The sequence below is a fragment of the Girardinichthys multiradiatus genome, chromosome 21 (assembly GCF_021462225.1).
Source record: "Girardinichthys multiradiatus isolate DD_20200921_A chromosome 21, DD_fGirMul_XY1, whole genome shotgun sequence".
Taxonomy (NCBI): Eukaryota; Metazoa; Chordata; class Actinopteri; order Cyprinodontiformes; family Goodeidae; genus Girardinichthys; species Girardinichthys multiradiatus.
Window position 1 is genome coordinate 13018579 of NC_061813.1, and position 22448 is coordinate 13041026.

A 22448-nucleotide genomic window follows, 5' to 3' on the forward strand; every position below is an offset into this window, starting at 1 on the left:
GCATGTTCTCCCCGTGCATGCGTGGGTTCTCACCGGGTACTCCGGCTTCCTCCCACAGTCCAAAGACATGCCTGTTAGGTTAATTGGTAACTCTAAATTGCCCTTAGGTGTATGAATGAGTGTGTGCATGGTTGTTTGTGTGTTGCCCTGCGATGGTCTGGCAACCTGTCCAGGGTGAACCCCGCCTCTTGCCCATAGACTGCTGGAGATAGGCACCAGCTCCCCTGCGACCCACTATGGAATAAGCGGTAGAAAATGACTGACTGACTGACTGTTGTTACTTGTTGGACAACTTGTTTGCTGAGTATTGGACTATCTGCACGTTGTTGGACGTCACTGTGCCCCTCCAATGGCATCGGCCATTTTGTACCCAGGACAGCCCGCTCCTACATATCCCATCGAGCATTGCGACTGATATGACTGGGCGTCCCAAGTCTGACGTCACAGGACGCTATATAGGAAGGCGCTCATGTTTGAAAACTTGCCTTCTGCTAAAAACCGGACTAGTGACTGAAGTGCGCCAAGGGCACGCACTCATGCAACTCCATATAATATGATGCAAAATGTTGTTACTGAAGGTTGGGAATTAATGACCCAGTTGTAATTCATGGCTTACCTTTGTCACTTCGCAGAGTACTAATCTTTTGGTGTGCATTTGTTACTTATCATTCCTATATTTTTGAATATTGACCTCTTTTGCAGAGGTCAAAAGGGGGAATTGTTGAGAATTAAAATCATGTACTTTCATGATATTAGTTTAGTTTGCATGTGGGAACATTAAACTGAGATTTTACATGAGTGAGCCTTGAGGAGAGATCACAGATCACAGCAGGAGTCAGGATGGAGCAGGGGTGAAACAGAGGTTGGAGGTTCTCAGCAGCTGCAAGCAGTGAAAGCTGGCTGTAGGGATAATAAAGCAATAAATGTCAACTTTTGGGCATGGTATAGATACCACAAGGGAGCTTGGCTGATTTACATCACCAGACTGCAAAAAGGGGAAGGCACAGTCAGTAAGCTTTGAAGTCAATGGTATAAAGATGTACTGGAACTTGTAATGACATAAATTTTCTTTCTTTGTGTTATTCTGTATGTATTCATTTTGCATTAGAAATCATTGGACTTATTATCTTCCAAATTAAGCTTGACTCCCCTATATCTGCACACAGGTTACACACATAGTTAGTTTATATTCTACATTACACACATAGATAGTTTATATTCTACAATTCCTACATTTTTGAGATGGGATTATGCAAATTGACATACTCCGAACAACTTTGTTGAGTTGCATTATGCCTTATGTGAGAGATGTGCATGTGGAAGTTTGTTTTTAGGAGGGTAGATTTTATTTCGATTGAGTATTTTGCAACAAAAAAAAGCAAATATTACAAAAATTGACCTTGGCATGCTGTTTTATAAGTAAAAACTATGTTTAAAGCAACTTTAATTGTACAGAAAGGTCTGGAAAGCAGCTTTAACAAAAACATTATCAATTGCTCCCCTCATCTCATCATCTATTAGATTCAAAAGCTCTGGTGGAGCTTGTCCCATACCTTGGGACACACAGAACAATGACAATTACTTAAAACTAAGCCCAAAATTATTCAAAGCCCCTGGTAGATTTAGATTTAAATTTATTTCAGTTCAACCAAGAAGTTTCTTTCTGACAGGAAATGGGATTGGTGTCTCTCAAAAAACAATCAAGCAACGTACGATGGTCTGAAAATAAATAACATGTTTCTATGAATAACTGCTGACCATGCAAGTTTCCACTGGTATTTTTGACAATTGATGTTTGGTGATGAACTCCAAATGTTTGAGGTTGGAAGGCCCCCTGGCCACCACCCTAATCTTTAGCTCTATCCACAGATTTAAGTCAATTCTCTTGTTGAGCTGGATGTTAATATTACTTTGAGTCAAAGGAAATATATCAGTAAAAATGAATAGATTAAAATAAATCTAAATATGCTGAGGGTATGAATAATCTTTGGCTTAGTTGTACAGAGTATGACCACTTTTCTTTCTGCAACATATCATCAATTTTTACTTTTAATATAATAAACTATAAAAATTATTTAAGTAATAATAATTTAAATAATTTAACATCAATGTTACATTATTTGTGCAGCAGTTGGAATAATTTGTTTCTCTGCCTTAAATAAAAGCAATTTACATTTTTACATTGTTTAAATATTTTGTATGAATACTGCAGAATTTAAGCTTCTTATACAGTGAGAATCCCATGCTGCCCACCCCCAGTGGCAAGAAAACATCCTTGATGTCACATTTACCACATCTTACTCTATTCCACAAGGTCTGCTTTCAAATAAACTATATGAGACAGCAGGTTTGCAAGTCAAACCTTTTTTTGTCATTTAAAATCCAGAAAAGCTTCATGCATATGGTCACTTCTCTTTGGTTCTGCATCAAGTGTAATCAATTATTTATTCTAATATTTTGTGAAGATGAAGTGCAAATGATGTTGCAACCATGGGGTTAAGTTGTGTTTATGCTGCCAGTTGATGAAAAGCCAAGTCCTTAAAAAAGGACACATGATATAAAGTAGCTGCAGCAAACAGAGCTATGCAGGCATTACAAACATGGACAAATACAACCTGCAAAGGATAATGTTGGGTTAAACAGTGTGAGAAACTGACATTTTAGCAAGGCACATAAAAGGAGGAAACTATCCAACTTGTATGCACTGGTGTTAAATTTACAGGATGGAAACCAGAGGAGGGATTAGCAAGAGGGAGCTCTGAACCAACTCTGCTTCCTCGGTCCAATTAATTTCACTGCTGTTTTAACTGTGTTGTAACCTCCCTCCTGATCAGGAACGTTGCTCTAAATGACCGGTGCTCATACGGGTGAGCAGTAGCGACCAGCGAAGAGAACGGTCGTGGAGGGGTTGTGTCTGATGAAGAAGAGGAAAGGATGGTCCGCGATGAATTTGGCAGGAATCATGGCGCAGTGCAGCATCATGACAGCGGCGGTGGCAGCAGCAGCCTCAGTTCCCTCCTCGTTTACTTCCACAAAGGCCTTGTGGTAAATCTCTGACACAAACAGGTCATTGGCAGGAGACATGCCTGTCAGAGCAGAGAGGGACAGAAACGTTTAGATGATACCAGACTAACACAGGGAGTCGGAAAAAACATCAGATGCTGGATCATGTGTGAGTGGAAGGTCTAGAACCGTTTCCCACCGGAAAAGTCACTATTTCCTTGGTCGAAGGCGTCCACCATGCCCATGCTCATCAGGACGTTCTTCATGTCATATTTTTCGTCCATCTTGAACCGAGGCAGGCGCACCTCGACCTCCTTTACATTCATCATGTCTGGACGGGTCCATTCCATGAACTTGTCATACGTCAACTCCTGCTCCAGCTGAGTTTGGACACAAATCGATTAATTCTTTGTGCTCTTTTTGTAGGTCTGGGTTTGGGTTCGCATGCCAAAGTCATACCTTCTCCAGACCAGTTGTACCCTCCATGTCAGAGGGTAAAAAGATAAGCATGCTCAGCTCCTTCCCTTTGTACGGCATCTCCAAGATCTGTTAAACAGGGGATTTAAAATATTATAGTAAAACACCAGAAGTAAAGGTCTCAACTACTATTTTAACTTGAGTATTAATGTATTATAACCCCTATTCAGTATTTAGTTATAGATAACTAACTTAATAGTTCTTAGTAAACTGTCTTTGATATCCTTGGATCTGTATACATTGCCTTTCAATGATATTTTTACCACTTGAGCCTTTTTTAATTTCTGACATTAGAACCTCAAACTGTAATTTTTTGGATTGGGATTTTAGACAACAGATCAACAACACCCTGTCCGGGCTGAAGAAAAGCATCACCACAGCATGATGCTGCCACCACCATATTTCCCAGTGAGGGTTTATGCTTAATAAAAGAGCATTGTTAGCTTTCTGCCACATGTAGCGTTTTTGTTTGGTCTCATCTGACCAGGGCTTCTTCCACGTTTGCCGTTTCTCTTGCATAAATCGCTGCAAACAGGACTTCTGCTGGGTTGGCTCTCATTCAAAAGTGGCCATGTTACGACCACTTTGCACAAAGTTGCCTTGCCCCACCTAAGCTGTGACTTCCTGCAGTTACCTGGCAGTTGACTTCAGAGATGAAGGTCAGGGGAAACTTTGACTCTTGGTACATCATCTTCACCGGCTTTGTGTCATTCTAAAAACAGGAGAGACAGAACAAGACATTGTATGCTTGCAGGTCAGTAAAAAAGCTGCTGATTATATTTACATGAGATATAGAGTATACAAAAAAAAAACCTAAGTGTTGAAAACATACAAAGAAAACATATGTCAACTTGAAATATTTTTCTGCATTGTAAAGAAAACAAATTTAGTCTACTGAGCTGATGGGTCCTTCTCCTCCACACAGACTGAGATCAGGTTACTGAACAGAAGAGGTTTGTCCAGCAGCAGCGTTACCTTGTTGATTCGGAACGGAGCCTCGCGGGTGGAGCTCTCCTGAAACTGCTTGTTCCAGTTGCCTTTGAAGTAGATTGCATTGACCAGCACCAACCTGGTCATCCCGCTCACTGCATCCATACCCAGGATATCCTTAATTTTACCTAGTGACAAACAAATGCAAAGAAAAGACATATGGAAACATATTAGCACATTAATTAAGCGCATAGATAAACAAAATGAACAAATAAGTATACAAACAAACATCAATAAAATATAGAAAAAACAAGTAGATAATTAAGCCGATATGAGAAACAAACAAAAAGAAACAAATACAGAAAAAAACAAATAAATGATCACAAATAATAAAAAAACTATCTTCATTCCAACAGCATTTTTCCTAAAAGCAAAAGGAAGAGATGCATAAATAATATTTGCTTAGAACTTTCAACAGTAATTAAATATGAAAATTAATGTAATGATGGAAAAACTGCAAAGGTGGGACTAAATAACAGGAAACAAAGAAATTTAATTTGTTCAAACAAAATCATTAATTCATTGTTTTATGCTTTGTTCAGGCTAAACTTTAATTTCTTTTTCTAGTGCATTTAGGATTAGGGACACAATGAGGAGTGTGTCTGATCCACCTTGTGTCTGCTTCTCCACCCAGTTGTTGATGTTGACCCTGGCTGCTTCGGAGTTTTTGGAAAAGTCCACCGTCTCCAGTTCTGCTTCATAGTGCTTCCTACTTTTCTCAAGGAAATCCTGAAACAAAGCAGCTGGAATTATAAATTATTCCCACAATCACTGCTTGACTCATATCCTGATCTGGTGCCTACTCCACTGTTCCAAGGGCTTAAGCTCTCCTCTTTTCTCCTTTCATTCAATCTGTCTTAATGTGTAGACAAAGCCACACACGCTCAGGAACATTTACACACACACACACACACACACACACACACTAGTGCTGAAAGGAAACTGCCACACATACCTGAAGAAACTGGTAGGACTGCTCTCCGTAGAGTCTGTTGGCGACACTCAGGGCATATGGAGCACCTGGCTTGTTGAGCTCTCTCAGCAGCAGGGCAAAGCTGGAGTGGACGTCGTCCTGAATATTCAGGGTTTTCAAGGTCTGCGGATGAAATAATGCAGTTGGATTTGTTGAACCATGCACAGACCACTCTACAACATAAGAAAACAGACTGGTTTTCATGGTCATCTTGTTTATTAAGTGATGAGAGGATTTATTGGAACTATAAAGAATAACTACAGTGGTAAAGACAATAAAGTTGAGATAAAACATCTTGAGTTTTTGCCTCATCACTTAATAGATGAAGTTATACATTTATGTAGCATACCATGCCTTGCAAAAGTCTTCATATGCCTTGAATGTATTTACATCAACCCACAAACTTTAACGTGTTTTATTCTGATTTTATGTCATAGCCCAGAACAAAGTACTACCTAATTTGTAAAGGGCAGGTTAAAGATATGTAGGTCACTGTATATTTATTTTTATTTTACAAATAGAAATCTAAAACGTGGCATTCATTCATGTGTACTCAGCCTACTCAGTCATTTCATTGTAACAGAATTACAGCTGTGGATCTGGACTTTGACTGGGCCACTGGAATGCATACATATGCTTTGATCTAAACCATTCCCATGAAGCTCTGGCTGGATCTTTTTGTTGATTGTCCTGCTGAAAGGTTACTGTCCTCGACAGTCTTATGCTTATTGCTGCCTCCCACATGTTCCATCCATCTTCCATTAACTCAGACCAGCTTCCCAGTCTCTGCTGAAGAAAAGCATTCCCATGGCATGATGCTACCGCCGCCATGTTTCAGGATGAAGATGGTAATGTCCAAACCTTGGGATATTATCGGTCAGTCACGAACTCCGGTCTCAAAAACGTATCAGCAGGTCAGACAACTGCCATTACAGGAACCTTGTAACAGTTTTGTATGCACACAGCTGCTACCAAGTAAAGGTAGGAGGCAGTACTTCACTAATGATCGTCTTATGTGAAACACACTGAGAACAGAAGATGCAAAGTGTTTTTATCTTAAGTAACTTTCTGATAGAAAAGTACAGCGCTGTAAAACAGACTATTTTTGTTGTTAACAATTGGTTATTTTGACATCGGATGTTCCTCTAACCACAACTAATGTAGGTCCAACTAATCTGGATTTAAACCCTGTCCAGATTAAGATGAATATTTAGAGAGTTGGGCATTATATATATATATATATATATATATATATACAGGGGTTGGACAATGAAACTGAAACACCTGTCATTTTAGTGTGGGAGGTTTCATGGCTAAATTGGACCAGCCTGGTAGCCAGTCTTCATAGATTGCACATTGCACCAGTAAGAGCAGAGTGTGAAGGTTCAATTAGCAGGGTAAGAGCACAGTTTTGCTCAAAATATTGAAATGCACACAACATTATGGGTGACATACCAGAGTTCAAAATAGGACAAATTGTTGGTGCACATCTTGCTGGCACATCTGTTACAAAGACAGCAAGTCTTTGTGATGTATCAAGAGCCACGGTATCCAGGGTAATGTCAGCATACCACCAAGAAGGACGAACCACATCCAACAGGATTAACTGTGGACGCAAGAGGAAGCTGTCTGAAAGGGATGTTCGGGTGCTAACCCGGATTGTATCCAAAAAACATAAAACCACAGCTCCCCAAATCACGGCAGAATTAAATGTGCACCTCAACTCTCCTGTTTCCACCAGAACTGTCCGTCGGGAGCTCCACAGGGCCAATATACATGGCTGGACTGCTATAGCCAAACCTTTGGTCACTCATGCCAATGCCAAACGTTGGTTTCAATGGTGCAAGGAGCGCAAATCTTGGGCTGTGGACAATGTGAAACATGTATTGTTCTCTGATGAGTCCACCGTTACTGTTTTCCCCACATCCGGGAGAGTTACGGTGTGGAGAAGCCCCAAAGAAGCGTACCACCCAGACTGTTGCATGCCCAGAGTGAAGCGTGGGGGTGGATCAGTGATGGTTTGGGCTGCCATATCATGGCATTCCCTTGGCCCAATACTTGTGCTAGATGGGCACGTCACTGCCAAGGACTACCGAACCATTCTTGAGGACCATGTGCATCCAATAGTTCAAACATTGTATCCTGAAGGCGGTGCCGTTTATCAGGATGACAATGCACCAATACACACAGCAAGACTGGTGAAAGATTGGTTTGATGAACATGAAAGTGAAGTTGAACATCTCCCATGGCCTGCACAGTCACCAGATCTAAATATTATTGAGCCACTTTGGGGTGTTTTGGAGGAGCGAGTCAGGAAACATTTTCCTCCACCAGTATCACGTGGTGACCTAGCCAGTATCCTGCAAGAAGAATGGCTTAAAATCCCTCTGACCACTGTGCAGGACTTGTATATGTCATTCCCAAGATGAATTGACGCTGAATTGGCCGCAAAAGGAGGCCCTACACCATACTAATAAATTATTGTGGTCTATAACCAGGTGTTTCCGTTTCATTGTCCAACCGCTGTATATATAGGTCAATTATTTTGGGAGAATCTTGTGGCAAGCACTGCAGGACCTTCTTCAACATGCGGGAGTGGCATGTATATTGAATCTTAAATAAAAAAAACCAGGTATATCGTTAGAAGTAACTGAAGCCTTATACTATCTACCATCTATTGCAGCAAGGTAGTAACACCTGATAATGTTTTAACAGAACCTCACTTCATAGATTCTGGAGTATCTGCTCTGCCTCAGTGGTGCTGAGTAAATGTGGGGAATTCAGTCACTACTATGCTGATTAAAAATGTTAAATTAATGTTAATGCGCTGGTTTAAACAGGTTGAGCAGGTGTGCACGTTAAGGTGCGCTGTACCTCTGACATCTGGGCAGATGTGTTGCCTCTGGCTCCCAGCATCACCATGGCCAGGGCTGAGGAGATGCTGAAAGGAGAGAAGAAGACGTTTGCAGTGTTGTCGTTGTCCCCCAGCTTCCTGAGCAGAGCCAGAGAGAAGCTGGTGTTGGCTGTAGCCAGAGGGGTTGCTGCTGCCATCTTTCCTGCAGGACAATAAAAGGACGGGACGGAAGTTTTTTTATACTAGCATTAAGAGTTTCATTCTGCTTTCAAACCAAAGTCCACTAAAAAATGATCAAATGACAAATCCATCAATTAACTAGTTCTATTTATATGGATGCTGGTCTTAAGCTTGAAGCTCACATTAGAGCTGTTGTAAAACCCACCTTTGTCACTTAAGGCAGCTAGCCAAAGTAAAACCCATTCTTTCTAGACAGCACTTTGAATGCATTTGTGACCACGCGGCTGGATTACTGTAATGCACTTTATATAGGAACTAGTGATTCATGCATTTCCCAGCTTTAGAGGGTACAAAATGCTGCTGCACGTCTTTTATCAGGTACTCGGAAATTTGACTTCTTTACACTGGTTGCCAGTACATTTTAGGATTCATTTTAAAATCCTTTTATTTGCTTTTAGAGCTCTTAATGGCCTTGCCCCTCCCTATTTGTCTGAGCTGTTACATCTTTACACACCCTTCCGTTCCCTCAGCTCAGCTGACCAGTTGTTTCTGAGGCTGCTAAAGACAAAGCGCAAACTCAGAGAGGACCGTGGTTTTTCTGCAGCAGCTCCAAAGCTATGGAATGACCTTCCTTTGGGCAGAAGACAGGCCTCTTCACTTGCTGTTTTTAAATCCCTTCTTAAGACCCATCTCTTTTCTTTGGCTTTTGGCACAATCTGAGATGTTTGACTTTGTTTCAATGTGTTTATATTTTAATTATTTTGTTACTGCTTCTATATTTCACCTTCTCTACTTTATGAGTGTATTGTATTTTATGATTTTGTATAGCACTTTGGTCCTGTGGGTGTTTAAAGTGCTTTATAAATATAGTTGGTATATGGTATGGTATTTCAACCGCGCAACGCAAATAATCCTCAGACATTTGTTTTAAATGGACAACAATAGATGGATTAAGCCCAGAAGACTCTTTTGTGAATCAACCACTCGAGCAATATGAAGATAGTTGTTAAACTACAAAAAACAACTACTAATAAACTAAAAACTATCACAGAGCATTTTAAAACTCTAATAATGAGTAAAAGCGCAGTAAAATCGTTGCGACAGAAAACAACGAAAAACAAAGCTTCTCATAGACTAAATGACACATATTATACTGACCGTCAGATGCTCGTCCTATGTTCCTCAGAAAGATGGAGTCACATGAAGGATGTAGATTGAAACACCGGGGCTTTTATCTCTGAGAAGCCGACACGCCCCGTTACGCACAGAAAATAAACATCCGCAAATGGCCTGGGTATCGAATCCGAAAGGGTAGGAGAAAAAAGGCTTTGGCCTGAGCTGAGAAAAAGCTTTTTGATTACTACTTCTGCTAATATTAATATTAACAAGAAGCACAACAACTAAATAATTCTTAATTTCTATTGAAAACAAATACTGATAGCGATTTATGTAAATGGAAAGATGAGCAAAGCTGTAATATTCTTGAATGAAATGAGTTTTGATTGTTTACCATCACTGTTATGAGTTCTACAGGAAGCATAACAAAATGTAGCCAGAAAGCAAAATAACAACAACGTTAATAATAACTGAGCATGTCAAACAGAAACGCAGTTTCCGTTCATCATAAGTCTGATCGTTAGGTAGACTGGAGAAAACCCTCCTGCCTTTAGCAACACCTAGAAAATCATACTTGCCTCTTGTTTCCAAAAGTAGATTTCCTTCGCCCACAGTCCTGTTGGAGTTTCTCTCTGACTTGCTTTTGAAGGGTCTACAACAAAGCGAGTTCATCCTCTTTGACAGCAGAACCTAAAACTGGGCTCAGAGAGACAGGACTCGTGAGGTTAGATATGATGCTCTGTGCGCGTTCACGTCAGAAGTGGGCGTTTCGTGATGAGGTCTCATTCAGATCAGCTGATTGTATTAAAAGTTTTAATACGTTCTTTTTAAATGCCAAAAAATGCTTTATTAGTAAAGCATTCATTTGTGGTAACCCTCTATGCCATGACGTTGTATTATTTATAAGAGCGCAAAAAACAAAAACAAAAAAAATCATCCGGCTTTTGATATAACAATCAATTAATCAACTAGATCAACCAGATTAAGATTTATACAGGGCTGATTGTAGGAGCCATAAATGAAATTGGGCTGGTTGTAAGATGTTTGATTGGATTTGGAATTGTGTTTTTTTGCTTATTTTGTTGCGGTTTGTTTGTTAATGTGTGGGTCAACTGGAGATGGGCGGAGTTCAGGTGATTGGGCATATCAATCCACCTGCCTGAGTGTCAGGAGAGAGGAGAGGGGGTGTGTGGGCCGCTGTATGTTTTGTTGACCGCTAACAATCGAAATTTTTGAGATTTGTATTCGTTAAGTCATATGTTTGGACACGTTATTCTAAGTTGTTTATTTTTCCTTAAATATCGTAATTAAAAGCCATTTACTTTCGACCTTAGTGGATTCTTTTTCTATGACGAGCGCGTCGGACAAGGAACGGCCCAACTACAGCCACTCAGCGGCTTCTTTGTCTCCTGAAGTCGCTGCCATATTGTCAACAATAAAAACGGCATTAGGAATCGGCAGCAAGCAAAGGATGGATTACAAGAGGATCAAAGTAATCAGGCTTTCAACACATCATACGGAGGTATGTTAAGACTCTTGGAGCAGCAGACTGCGAACATTATTGGAAACCAGGTAAGCGCACCTGTGGATGAGTGCCTAAAGCTGTTCATGAACGCCAAAGGATGTGGCTTGTGCAGTGCTGACTGCTTGTCTACGAAGATTGATTACCTGCCGAGATGTGCAAATGAGCTTACAAGGATCCTGTTGTGATGAAAATCCTTCCATCTTAAGTGACATTTTTTTTACGCTGTAAATGAAACTGCTGCTGTGATCAGTTTTATTGGATGACTGGTGACCGGTGGATGTTATGATGCAACAAGCGTGATGATGTCGGGGGAGGACTGTGGGTCGGACCAAAACGCAGAACAGAGCTCGGTAGCCGCCCTTCTGGATGACTAATTCTCAATGGTGTCTCATTAGCTGCCTTTATTTATTAAAATAATATTTAAAGAAATATTATTAAAAACGAAAAGAGCCAAATCTTTCTAATTCCAGAAAAGTTTGTACCGGAGTTTTAATGTTGTTTCCATGGCTGTGGATCCCAACAGCCCCCAATAAAAACTGATGATGTAACATTACTTCAGGAATACAGTCTTTTCCTTAGAGGATGTTCTAATGCAATGGAGGAAGTACAGTACCTGGATGAGTTGGACATCCCAGTCAATATCATTGGTCATAAAAAAGTTCCCATACAAACTGCGGGATAAATGGAGGACTACAGCCTGTGAACTACAGGAGAGACGCAACCAGAGAGCTAACTTTACTGATATTGTCAACTTTATTGAGTGAAAATCTTAAGTGACCCTGTATTTAGAAACATCAGTGATGCTCCATTATCAACAATGAATAAATGTGTGAACAAACAAGGATCACATCCTCATGTTAAGGTAAAAAGGAGTAGATTTGCTATAGATGTTGCTCCACTGGAAAAAGAACATGTGAAAGTAAAGGAACACATTCTGACAGCACAGAGAAAGTGTTTTTGTTGTGGAGAAGGACATGCTCTGGTTTCATGTGCACAATTAGAACAAAAGACCCACAGAGAGAAGATTGGCTTCTTGATGGAGAAAGGCATCTGTTTTGGCTGCTTGTGTATTGGACACATCAGTAAAGATTGCAGGAAACAGATAACCTGTGAAAAATGTGGGCTTAAACATCCTACTGTATTACACATTCTGCCAAAAGAAAACAAAAACGCCTCCGATTTGATGAATGAGAAGCCGAAGGTTGTAGTAGACAACACACTGGTCTCAAGTGGCTTAACAGGGGCTGGTCATAAGGATTGCAAACTTCCCATTGTTCCAGTGAAAGTCAAAGCAAAAAAAGGCAACAGGATTGTTTCAACTTATGCATGTTTGGATCAGGGTACAGCATTCTTCTGTACAGAGAACTTGATGCACAAGCTGGGACTCACTGGAAGTAAAACTCATACTTTTAAGGACGATGGGACAAGAAAAGATTGTGAGTACCCATCTCGTTACGGGTTTGGAAGTGGCCGGGCTGAGAGAGGACAACTTTTGTGAGTTGCCTAAAACATATACCCAGGAGTGCATGCCTGTACATAGAGGAAATATTCCTACACAAGAAGATATACAAGCCTGGCCTCACCTGAAACATGTTTCTCTTCCTGAGATAAAGGCTGACATCGAGTTGTTGATCGGAATAAATGTTCCTAAAGCTTTAGAACCTCTGGAAGTCATACGTAGTGTTGGTGACGGTCCTTATGCAATCAGTTAATGGACCACTTACAGGAGAAAGTGCATGCGCAGTGTATGAGGAGCTGCCAGAGTTAACACTAAACAGACTCAGTAGTGAATTTGGAGGAGCTCTGGCAGCAACAGTTCAAGACAGATTTTCCTGAATGTAACACAGAGGAGCACCATGGATTATCCAGAGAAGATCATAAATTTATGGAATCAGTTACAAGCTCTGTAAAGCGACATGATGGTCATTATCAGATTGGCTTACCTTTGAGGGAGAAGGATCTTATAATGCCAAACAGCAAGAAGATTATGGAGCAGCGGGCTTTACAGCTGCAGAAGAAACTTCAAAAGGATTCATCCTTTTACGCAGACTACGTTGCCTTCATGGATCACCTTATTATCAAAGGCTTTGCTGAAAGGGTACCTAACGATGAACTATAAGTAACAGATGTTCTGTTTTGGCTGAAATTCCTGAAAGTCATCGAGCCAAGAATGTTCAGAGGTTGGACATGAACATAGATTCTTTGCCTGTGGAGAGAGTGCTTGGAGTTGAATGTTGTATTCAGTCAGATGCATTCAAATTTAAGATCATAATCAAAGACAGACCATTGACCAGAAGAGGAATTTTGTCCATCGTAAATTCCATCTATGATCCTTTAGGAATATTGAGCTTTATTGTTTTAGTGGCCAAGAAAATTTTGAATGACCTCAGCAAGAAGGCACGTGGATGGGATGACATCATATCTGAATCCGCTGCCAAAGAATGGATAAACTGGCTGCAAGAACTCCAGCTTGTTGAACATATCAGCTTGATGAGGTGTTTGAAACCAACAGATTTTGGAGAAGTGGTCAGTGCACAGTTGCATCATTTTTGTGACGCAAGTGAGCATGGATGTGGGACTGTAACCTATTTAATATCACAAAATGCAAACTCCCAAGTATATAGTGCTTTCCTCATGGGTAAAGCACGAGTGGCTCCTTTGAAATCTGTGACAATTCCTCGCATGGAACTCGACCTTGAATCCTTGACACCGAATCATCTGCTACTCTTGAAGACTCAACCATCATTACCACCTCGAAATTTCCAGCAGGCAGATGTGTATGCACGAAGACGATGGCGACAAATTCAGTATGTCTGACTTGTTCTGAAAAAGGTGGGTTAAAGAATACTTACCTCAGCTACAGGAATGTCGGAGAAGGCTTGGAGCTAAGCGCAATCTTGTCCCCGGTGACATTGTGCTTATTACGGATGGGACAGCAACTCGCAATTCTTGGCTAATGGGAAGAGTTCTGTAAACTTTTCCAGATAGAAGAGGATTTGTACGTTGGGAGATGACTTTTCATCTTCAGTTTCTAAGTTTTGTGGTACATCTAAAACCTCTAATGCAGGAGATACCTTACTGCCAACAATATCAATACCTTACAGTAATGCAACACCTTTGTTAGGTAGTGCTGGGCAGACAGCAATAGGGAAAATTCCTGAGATTATTTTGGACTTTAAATATACCAGATGTACAGGCTGAAGAACATAGCCCATTTCTACGCCCTGTAGAATTGCACTATATCCACATGATGACTGATCAGAAACTGGTAATGTGTCAGCTAAAATAATGGACTGAGAACCTCCAGTGTCACGCAGAATGCGAATAGAATGCTGATCTTCAGGCTGTCCAGTGAGTGAAACTAGTGCATCTGACACAAAAGGGTTGAAGCAAGGATCTCGTGTGCAGTCAACTTCAGCTCTTACAATGTTCGGTTTTCTCTTAATGAGTCCTACACCTTTCGGTTGGGACTGAACAGAGGTTTGTGTTTTTCGTTTTAAGGCTAAACAGTTAGCAATGATATGCCCAGTTTTATGACAATAAAAACAATCTGTCTTCCTTCAATTGCATGGGCTTGACTTTGTCACATGTCTTAACAACAGAAGTTTTGTTCGGGTTGGACTGACAAACTGTTTTGTGGGTAAGCACATACTCATCAGCAAGGACAGCAGCAGTAGACAAAGACTGTACTTTCTGTTCATTTAAATGCATGGCAATGCATTCAGGTAAACAGGTCTTAAACTCCTCTAACAAAATTAGCTCTTTTAAGCTGAGAAAGTTTGAGACTTTACAGGAAGAACACCATCTGTCAAAAAGAGTTCCCTTTTCCCTAGCGAACTCAACATAGGTTTGACTGGGATTTTTCTTAAAAGACCTAAATTTTTGTCTGTAAGCCTCGGGGACAGTTCATAGGCTTTTAAGATGGCAGCCTTTACCTTTTCAAAATCTAGGTTGTCAGCAAGAGGGAGAGCTGCAACAACCTCTTGAGCTTTTCCATACAGTTTGCATTGCAACAGAAGTGACCAGGCATCAGGAGGCCACTGCAAAGCTTGTGCTATCTTTTCAAAAGCTGCGAAGTAACTATCTACTTCCGCTTCTCGGAATTCAGGCACTATAGCTGTTTCTACTTCAATTTCCAACCGTTTTATTTCTAGTTGGAACTTCCTTTGTTGTGCCTTTTCTTGGGCCTCATGGTGCAGTCTAGCAAGTCGGACTTTAATCCGAGCATCAGCTTTTGACCCAGCCGAACTACTGGTGTCAGAGAGGGGATTAAACCGAGAGAGTGTGTAAGGAGTCTTAATCCCCACACCCACCTCAGCATCCACATCTGGAGAGACTGCTTGAGGTTTTCCTAAAACCTTCTTACCACCTTCATCAGAATAAAGGGCCACGGACTGAGCTACAGCAGCACAAGTCAAAGCAGGTTGAGCCACAGAACTCACAGATAGCTCAGTAAATACAAGAACTCCTTGTTCTACCAATTTCTCCACTACAGGATTTCTTAGTTCCTTTTTAAGGAACTGTTTAGGATAAGAAATGCAGAAATGTGCTGCAATTTGTGCCAAATTATCCTTTCAACATGACTCAGTAATTCAAAAGAGGGACCTTCCAAAAACTGTTTTAAGTCGAACTGTGCTATATTAAAATTTTGCACAAGTGGCAACAGGGGCCTACCAAGACCTTATCACTTTCTGAACTGACAAAGTTTACACTTTCAGTCACAGGATTCATTTAAAGATATCCCGGACGAGCCCCCATTAAATGTTACGACCCCACTCGGTCTAGGGGTAGGGGGAAGTAAACATTTGAACCAGGTGTTATTGGTTTTGTGAAAGAGTATTTTATTGCTTTTCAATTCAGTTTCTCTTCGTTTTAACAAAATATAAACAAAAGGAGGGTACTTAGGAAGTACAAGCCATTTGAAAATAAAAGGGGTAAAACCCAAAATACACAATAACCATGAATTTAACAAAATTTAAAACAATCAGTAATGCAACTGAAAATAATCCCACAAAAGGAGGGACAAGCACTATTTTCAGTTTCTTAAAGCAAAGAGTTCTAGCTAACAATAAACAAACAAAACAATTCAAGATAAAGCTAAACAAGCTTTAAACAAACTCCTCTGACTCAAGTTGGAAAAGGATTCCAATAAAGCAAGCCAGCTAACCATCAAGTAGGTAAGCACACAAAATATTCAAGCTGTCCAACAAGCAGGTAAGCACACAAGCAAACAAGTTTACCAACAAGCAAAGTCAATGATTCAAGACACCCAGGTCAAAATGTGGCGAGCTGTTCACTATGCTGCTTTCCGAGGAGTCAAAGTGGAGAAGTTTCTCAAAGACCCAGCATGGATATGCGAAACTCACTTTCTCTGCCAACTTGAGAGCGAGTAGCCAGTGAATCCAGAGGTAGATTAGCATCTCTCACCCAATGACCCCGAGGTAAAAAAACGCCATCGTTGTAAATGCTGTAAGGATAGACGAAGATCCAGCTACTTATCTTATTCATTACTTTTCCTCCTGGACTCATTTGAGAAAGTCTGTAGCATGGATGCTGATATAAAACAAATCTGTTGTCCTGCTGTAAGAAAAGGAAAGAACTGCAGACAAGCTATGCTCAGAGCAGCTTAAGTTTAGACACATTTGGAAGAGGAAATGAACAAATTTAAAGCAATGTATGAGCCAACCCACCTCACTGTGACATATGTTAATGAGGCTGACCTTATTATAATACAATTCTTCCAGAAGAAAAGTTCACCAGAGGAATCTATGAGTCTGGAGAAAGGAGAGAATATAAAGAAAATCAGTCGCCTGTATACATTGTGTCCAACACTGGAAAATGGCATGTTGGTGGCAGGCTCAGCAGATCATCTATGCAAGCAGAGTCTAAGCATCCTGTTATACTGGGCAAGGAGCTCCACATATCAACCATTCTGTTCCACCACATTCATCAGGAAGTAGCATGGTGGCAGAAATTATATGTTGTCCAAACTCGGCAAGAAGTATTGGATCACTATGGCGAGCACTGCAATAAAAGGGCTTTATCAAAACGTTCAACCTGCAGAAGACAAAATTTTTCCCTGTTTGCCAACAGATGGAAGACCTACCTGAGGAAATAATCCTCCCAGACCAGCTTCCATTCACCTGTGTTGGAATGGATTATTTTGGCCCATTTGAGGTGAAAAGCATAAGGTGTATCGTTAAAAGATATGGCGTTCTGTTTACCTGCCTCGCTTTAAGGCCTGTCCACATTGAAGTGGCACCATCCCTGGACACAGATTCCTTTATTAATACTCTCAGGCGGTTCATAGTCAGAAGAGGACAGGTCCAGGAATTGTGCTGTGATAATGGCATGAACGTCATTGGAGTATAAAGAGAGAAACAGCTCAATAACAATGTTGCAGAAGGGCATCAAGTGGACCTTTAACTGGCCACCAAGATCCTATCGTGGAGGAGTGTGGGAAAGACTCATTCGATCTGTGAGAAAGTTGCTCAATTCAATGCTCAAAATACAACACTTTGATGAGGAAGGCCTTCATACAGTGCTTTGTGAAGCCATCATTAACAGCCGGCCCATTACAAAGGCATCCACAGATCCAAATGACCTGGAGGCTCCAACACCAAACCACTTGTTGTTTAAGAACTTACCTGGATTACCACCAGGAGAGTTCAAGTCTGCTGACGTTTATGCAGCTAAGATGGAGACAAGCTCAAAACATGTCAGATCTTTTTTGGTAACAGTGGACCAAGGAATACTTACCTCTGATGCAGGAATGCCTTGGCTGGGCAGGGGTGAGGAGGAATCTTGTTCCTGAGGATGTTGTGATTGTCCCGGACAGTTCTGCACCTCGGACCTCTCGGATCATGAGACGAGTACTGGAGACATTTCCCGACAAAGGGGGATTTGTTCACCAGGTCCGGATTAAAACAAAGAGTAGCTGCCTGGACCAGCTTATTTCCAAGGTCTGTCTATTAATTGAGGCTGAGACTGCATAAGGACATTGCAGGTCTTCAGTTGTGGATCTGTATTTTGATTTGCTTCTTCTTTTTTTTGTGACTGGATATTTTTTGGATCCTCTTTTTTTGACTATGGACTCACAAGTAAAAACAGTGACCACATGAAAGAAGATAAGTAAGCTGAATTTTCAGAGACTATTAGTCTTGTGCTATTTGCACTGCTGATTGTTTAAGTGGTAATTATGTTTTCTATTGTTCATGTTTGATTTCTTATTGTAGGAGTCATTAAATAGGGCTGGTGTGTAGAAGACATGTTAATTGGTGATGGTGAGCAGAGCTTGTGCGTGTGTGTGTCTGCTGCCCTCCTGTGGAGAGCATGGATTGTGGTATGGGTGTGTGCGTGCAGGTGTGTATGAGCTTTGAAAGGTGCACATTCACCTGGGTGGGGCAGGAGAGAGGTTGTTGAATAGCCTTAATTTTTGTTGACCGCTACTACTTTATTTTAGTTTAGTTTTACAATCCAACATTCAAAATCAAAATCATGGCGTAGGTCCTCCATCATCCAAGATGCTGTCATGTTGCCAAGTCCACCAAGATGGGAGTAAAATGTTTAGGTTGTGTGTCAGGCCAGGTAGGTCAGTGTTTGGGTCTACTATCCATAACAGAATATCAGATAAATAATTAAAATAAAATAAACAAACAAATGACAGATGTATATACACTTACATATCCAAAATAAAACAGAGGAAGAAACAACAAAAAGATCAAATCATAATTTGTCTATCACTTAATACCTCAGCTCAGAATTTCTAATTATAAATCTCATTCAACAAACCCGTCCCCAAACCTTGTCAAAATTCTCCAAATTATCATTAATCTTGGCCAATAATATTTTATATGACACAATTTTAGCATGTTCTCTTTCCAGCTGAAAAACTCTGGAGGGGATAGATCTTTCCTCACACTGAGCATTGCTAGCGCAGGTGTTATTACCCCTACCTTTATAACCATACCAATCCACGTCCCCATACTGTCTAAAACTTTCTGCCAAAAGGGGTAAACCCTCCCACATTCCCATATAGCATGTAAAAATGTCCCTGGCTCTAAGCAGCATTTCCAACATAGATTATTTGGCATAACTCCCATCTTGTGGAGTTTTGATGGGGTAAAATACCACGTATGTATTAACTTGTATTGAGTAAATGTTCCCCTGGCCTCCCTTAAATACTTATTGGAATGTGACAATATCTTACACCAATCCTCTTTACTTACCTAGATCATTCTGCCATATGATTCTCAAATTTAACTTGTATCTGTTTTACAGCTATTAAACATTTTGTTAAAAAAAACAAAAAAAACACGGCTCCATGCTTTACCACAGACGCCTCTAAAAAACCTCTTACTGTGTTTGAGTCTTCCCTAAATTTGCCATTAGTAATACATTCCCTTATTTGTAAGTACTTCCAAATATTTGCCCTCATTTTTAAGAAATATTTCTGGATGATTTCAGCAAAGGACATACAGATTCCCTTTGTATAAAGGTAACTTTTCCTGTATATGTCTTTAGGAAACCTTTTAGTTTTGGAAGAGCCATTCCACCAGCGTCCCTAAAGGTACGCATGTTTTCATTTTAACTTTGTTTTTTTTTTTTTTGTTCCACAGGAAGTTTTTTAAATATACTTTTCAAATTGGCTAAATACATTTGGATATATTTTAATAGGCAACATCATGGAAACATAATTAAACTGTGGGGCCACCACCATTTCAATCACATTAATTTAAACCCTATAAAGTAAGTTTCAATTTTCTCCACCTATCCAAATTGTTTTTTATTTTCCTAAGGAGAGGATCCATGTTTGAAAGCATAATTTCTTCAAGATTTGGTTTCATTATTATTCCCAGATACTTCATGCCCAAGGGCAACCACTTGAAATTAAATGTTGCGATATGTCTACAGTGGCATGATGCTGAAAGTGGTATGCCTTCTGATTTGTTCTAATTTATCTTATAGCCTGACAACTTGGAATACGGCTCACACATGTAAGTAGTGCTGGTAGAGAATGCAAGTCAAACACTAACCCATTGGTCAGGACTGCAGCCCTTGGGTTGGCATATAGTGTCTTCACCCAATTACAGAATACAGACCCAAACCCAAACCTTGACAGGGTCATCATGAGAAAGCCCCATTCCACCTTCTCTGCATCAAGTGAGAAGGCTGTGACCGGGGCTAAACTAGGTTCACCTTTATGCCTGATGTGAACCAGTCTTCTCATGGTTGTCCTGAATACGTATTTTTAATTAAACTAACTTGATCACAATTGATACCTGGCAATGCTTTATCCAGACGGGAGGCCAAAACTTAGGAATAAGAGAGATCAGTGAATGTACCAGGTTAAGAGCCTGTATCTAGTTCAATTCAATTCAAAAATACTTTATTAATCCCAAAGGGAAATTAAATGTTGTTGTAGCTCATTATGAGGGTTTCCTCAAAGAGCCGTTGTAGATGCTGATGGTTGTGGGCAGGAAGGATCTCCTGTAGCGCTCCGTCTTACAGCAGATCTGAAGAAGCCTCTGACTGAAGACACTCTGTTGTTGTAGGACAGTCTCATGAAGAGGATGCTCAGGGTTCTCCATAATGTTCTTCATTTTATGAAGAATCTGTCTTTCCACAATGATCTCCAGAGGTTCCAGAGGAGTCCCCAGAACACAGCCAGCCTTTTTTATCAGCATGTTGAGCTTTTTTAAGTCCCTGGCTCTGATGCTGCTTCCCCAGCAGATGATGGCAGAAGAGATCACACTTTCCACAACAGACTTATAGAAGATATGCAGCATCTTGCTGCAAACACCAAAGGACCTAAGCTTCCTTTGCTTCTATTTGCCTTTATTTAGTGCCTCTAAATAAACATCAAAATATCGATATATCTCTTATAATATATTGGAAAGCCATCCAAGCCTGGTGACTTTGGATTTTTCATAGATGAGAAAGCAGCCTTTATCTCGTTTTCCATCATAGGGGTTTCCAACTTTGCTTTTTATTTATTAGTGAGAGTTGGTTATTGCAGACCAGATAAAACAATTTTCCGCTTCCTCCTCTTCAAGAATGCCAGTGGAGGTTGACAAATCTTGGTAGAATGACTTAAAGATCAAGTTAATTTCTTTTGAAGATGTTACCACTGGGTTATCCTTTTTAATCATTGATATTTTATTCAGGTTATCCTGTCGCTTTAATTGTCTCGAGAATAATCTTCCGTTTGTTGGGGTCTGGGAGACTGTCTCCTCTTTTGCCTGCTGCTTCCTTATTCCTCCCCGAGGTGGCGTCTGAACATGGTGGCTGGGTGCTGCGACAGGTGTTGCTCATCAAGCCTCACTAGAAGAGGGTTAAGAGGAGTCTGCTGCCAGCACTTCGATGCTTGAGTGTTAACCAACTGTGGTAAAGCTCTAGACCTCTGATGTTCCTGGATCCTCGTTCAGAAGGACCATCTCACCTCTTGTGTGTTCTCCATCAGGTTGCCCTGTGTTCTGGATCCCGTTCCAGCTCGTTTCCTGAACTTACCTGCATGAATTCACATTATCTCCTTTGGGTTGAAGTTTTCGACTGGCAGCGGTCTGACTCCTCCCTCCTCGGACTCCCCTATGATCGAACCCTGCTCACCCTCCACCGTGTTCACCTTCCAAGCCACCCTGCAAAGACCCGTCACACCATGCCAAGCTCACCTTCCTCCTGGATCAACTTCACCAAAATACCTGCTGAGAGGTGCAGAAGTCTCATTGACACTTATAGGAATAGTTTGATTGCAGTGATTGCCTCAAAAGGTTGTGCAACAGAATATTAAGTTAAGTCATTTTATTAAGTATTAAGGGTACCATCATTATGTCCAGGCCTGTTTCATGAGTTTATTTTTTTTAAATAATTATGTTGAAGCATTTTTGAAAAGCAATGTCTGACTTTCATTTGTTCATTTTCATAGAATTTTTATTCATTATTATCTTTGACAGATTCAAGCTATTCTGTGACCATTGTGGGCTTTTCTTTCAATAACGTGGGGTACCAACAAATTTGTCCACGTGTGTATGACGAAGGTGAGAGTCCAGCAAACACGCTACAGAGAAGACATGCAGATTTCTTTCCAGTCATAAAAAACTGCACCAGCCAACAGGAGGTGTCACCACTTAGCCATAGCACTAATAAGAAGAGAAACATGAGGTCTGACAAAAACTATGTGGTGAAGGAAATCATTCTTTTTGTTTTATTTGAATCATCAGCTGCATGACGGCCAATCACCATTTAGTTTGCTTAGTGCAAACTAGCCAATGACAGCCAACATTGTTAAGACACTGAGCTTTGTACTGACAGAGCACACGCCCCCTTAACTT

General features: G+C 40.6%; 2 protein-coding genes across 7 annotated transcripts in view; one reads left to right on the top strand and one right to left on the bottom strand.

Annotated features, from left to right (window-relative positions):
* Positions 1-1327: 1327 nt before the first annotated feature.
* On the bottom strand, positions 1328-10280 carry LOC124858477 (leukocyte elastase inhibitor-like). 2 transcript variants are annotated; one of them, XM_047350543.1, is made up of 9 exons: positions 10172-10280; positions 8318-8499; positions 5426-5566; positions 5082-5199; positions 4456-4598; positions 4115-4192; positions 3463-3549; positions 3203-3383; positions 1328-3086 (listed from the first exon to the last, which is right to left on the bottom strand). In XM_047350543.1, the coding sequence occupies exons 1-9, from the start codon at positions 10263-10265 to the stop codon at positions 2860-2862; spliced, it is 1251 nt and encodes a 416-aa protein (XP_047206499.1). In that variant the 5' UTR covers positions 10266-10280; the 3' UTR covers positions 1328-2859. The 2 variants fall into 2 exon arrangements, with proteins under 2 accessions (XP_047206499.1, XP_047206500.1); XM_047350544.1 differs by lacking the exon at positions 10172-10280 and adding an exon at positions 9636-9790.
* Positions 10281-10788: 508 nt separating this feature from the next.
* Positions 10789-22448, top strand: part of LOC124858478 (leukocyte elastase inhibitor A-like) — a 28265-nt gene continuing 16605 nt past the window's right edge. Inside the window, exons 1-3 of one of the 5 annotated variants that reach the window (XM_047350547.1) lie at positions 10789-11115; positions 21581-21828; positions 22071-22154. The gene's annotated coding sequence lies outside the window, so the exon portion shown is untranslated. Of the gene's footprint in view, positions 11116-11148; positions 11166-20878; positions 21829-22070; positions 22155-22448 lie in introns of those variants that run through there. The other 4 variants (XM_047350549.1, XM_047350548.1, XM_047350552.1 and 1 more) reach the window with 4 other exon arrangements.

Excerpts from the sequence above, each read along its gene's own strand:
- LOC124858477 (XM_047350543.1), bottom strand. The coding sequence starts at position 10,265 with ATGAACTCGCTTTGTTGTAGACCCTTCAAAAGCAAGTCAGAGAGAAAC. Across the intron at positions 5,567-8,317 it reads CATCTGCCCAGATGTCAGAG|ACCTTGAAAACCCTGAATAT; the intron begins GTACAGCGCACC and ends TTTCATCCGCAG. Across the intron at positions 3,384-3,462 it reads GTACAACTGGTCTGGAGAAG|CTGGAGCAGGAGTTGACGTA; the intron begins GTATGACTTTGG and ends GTCCAAACTCAG.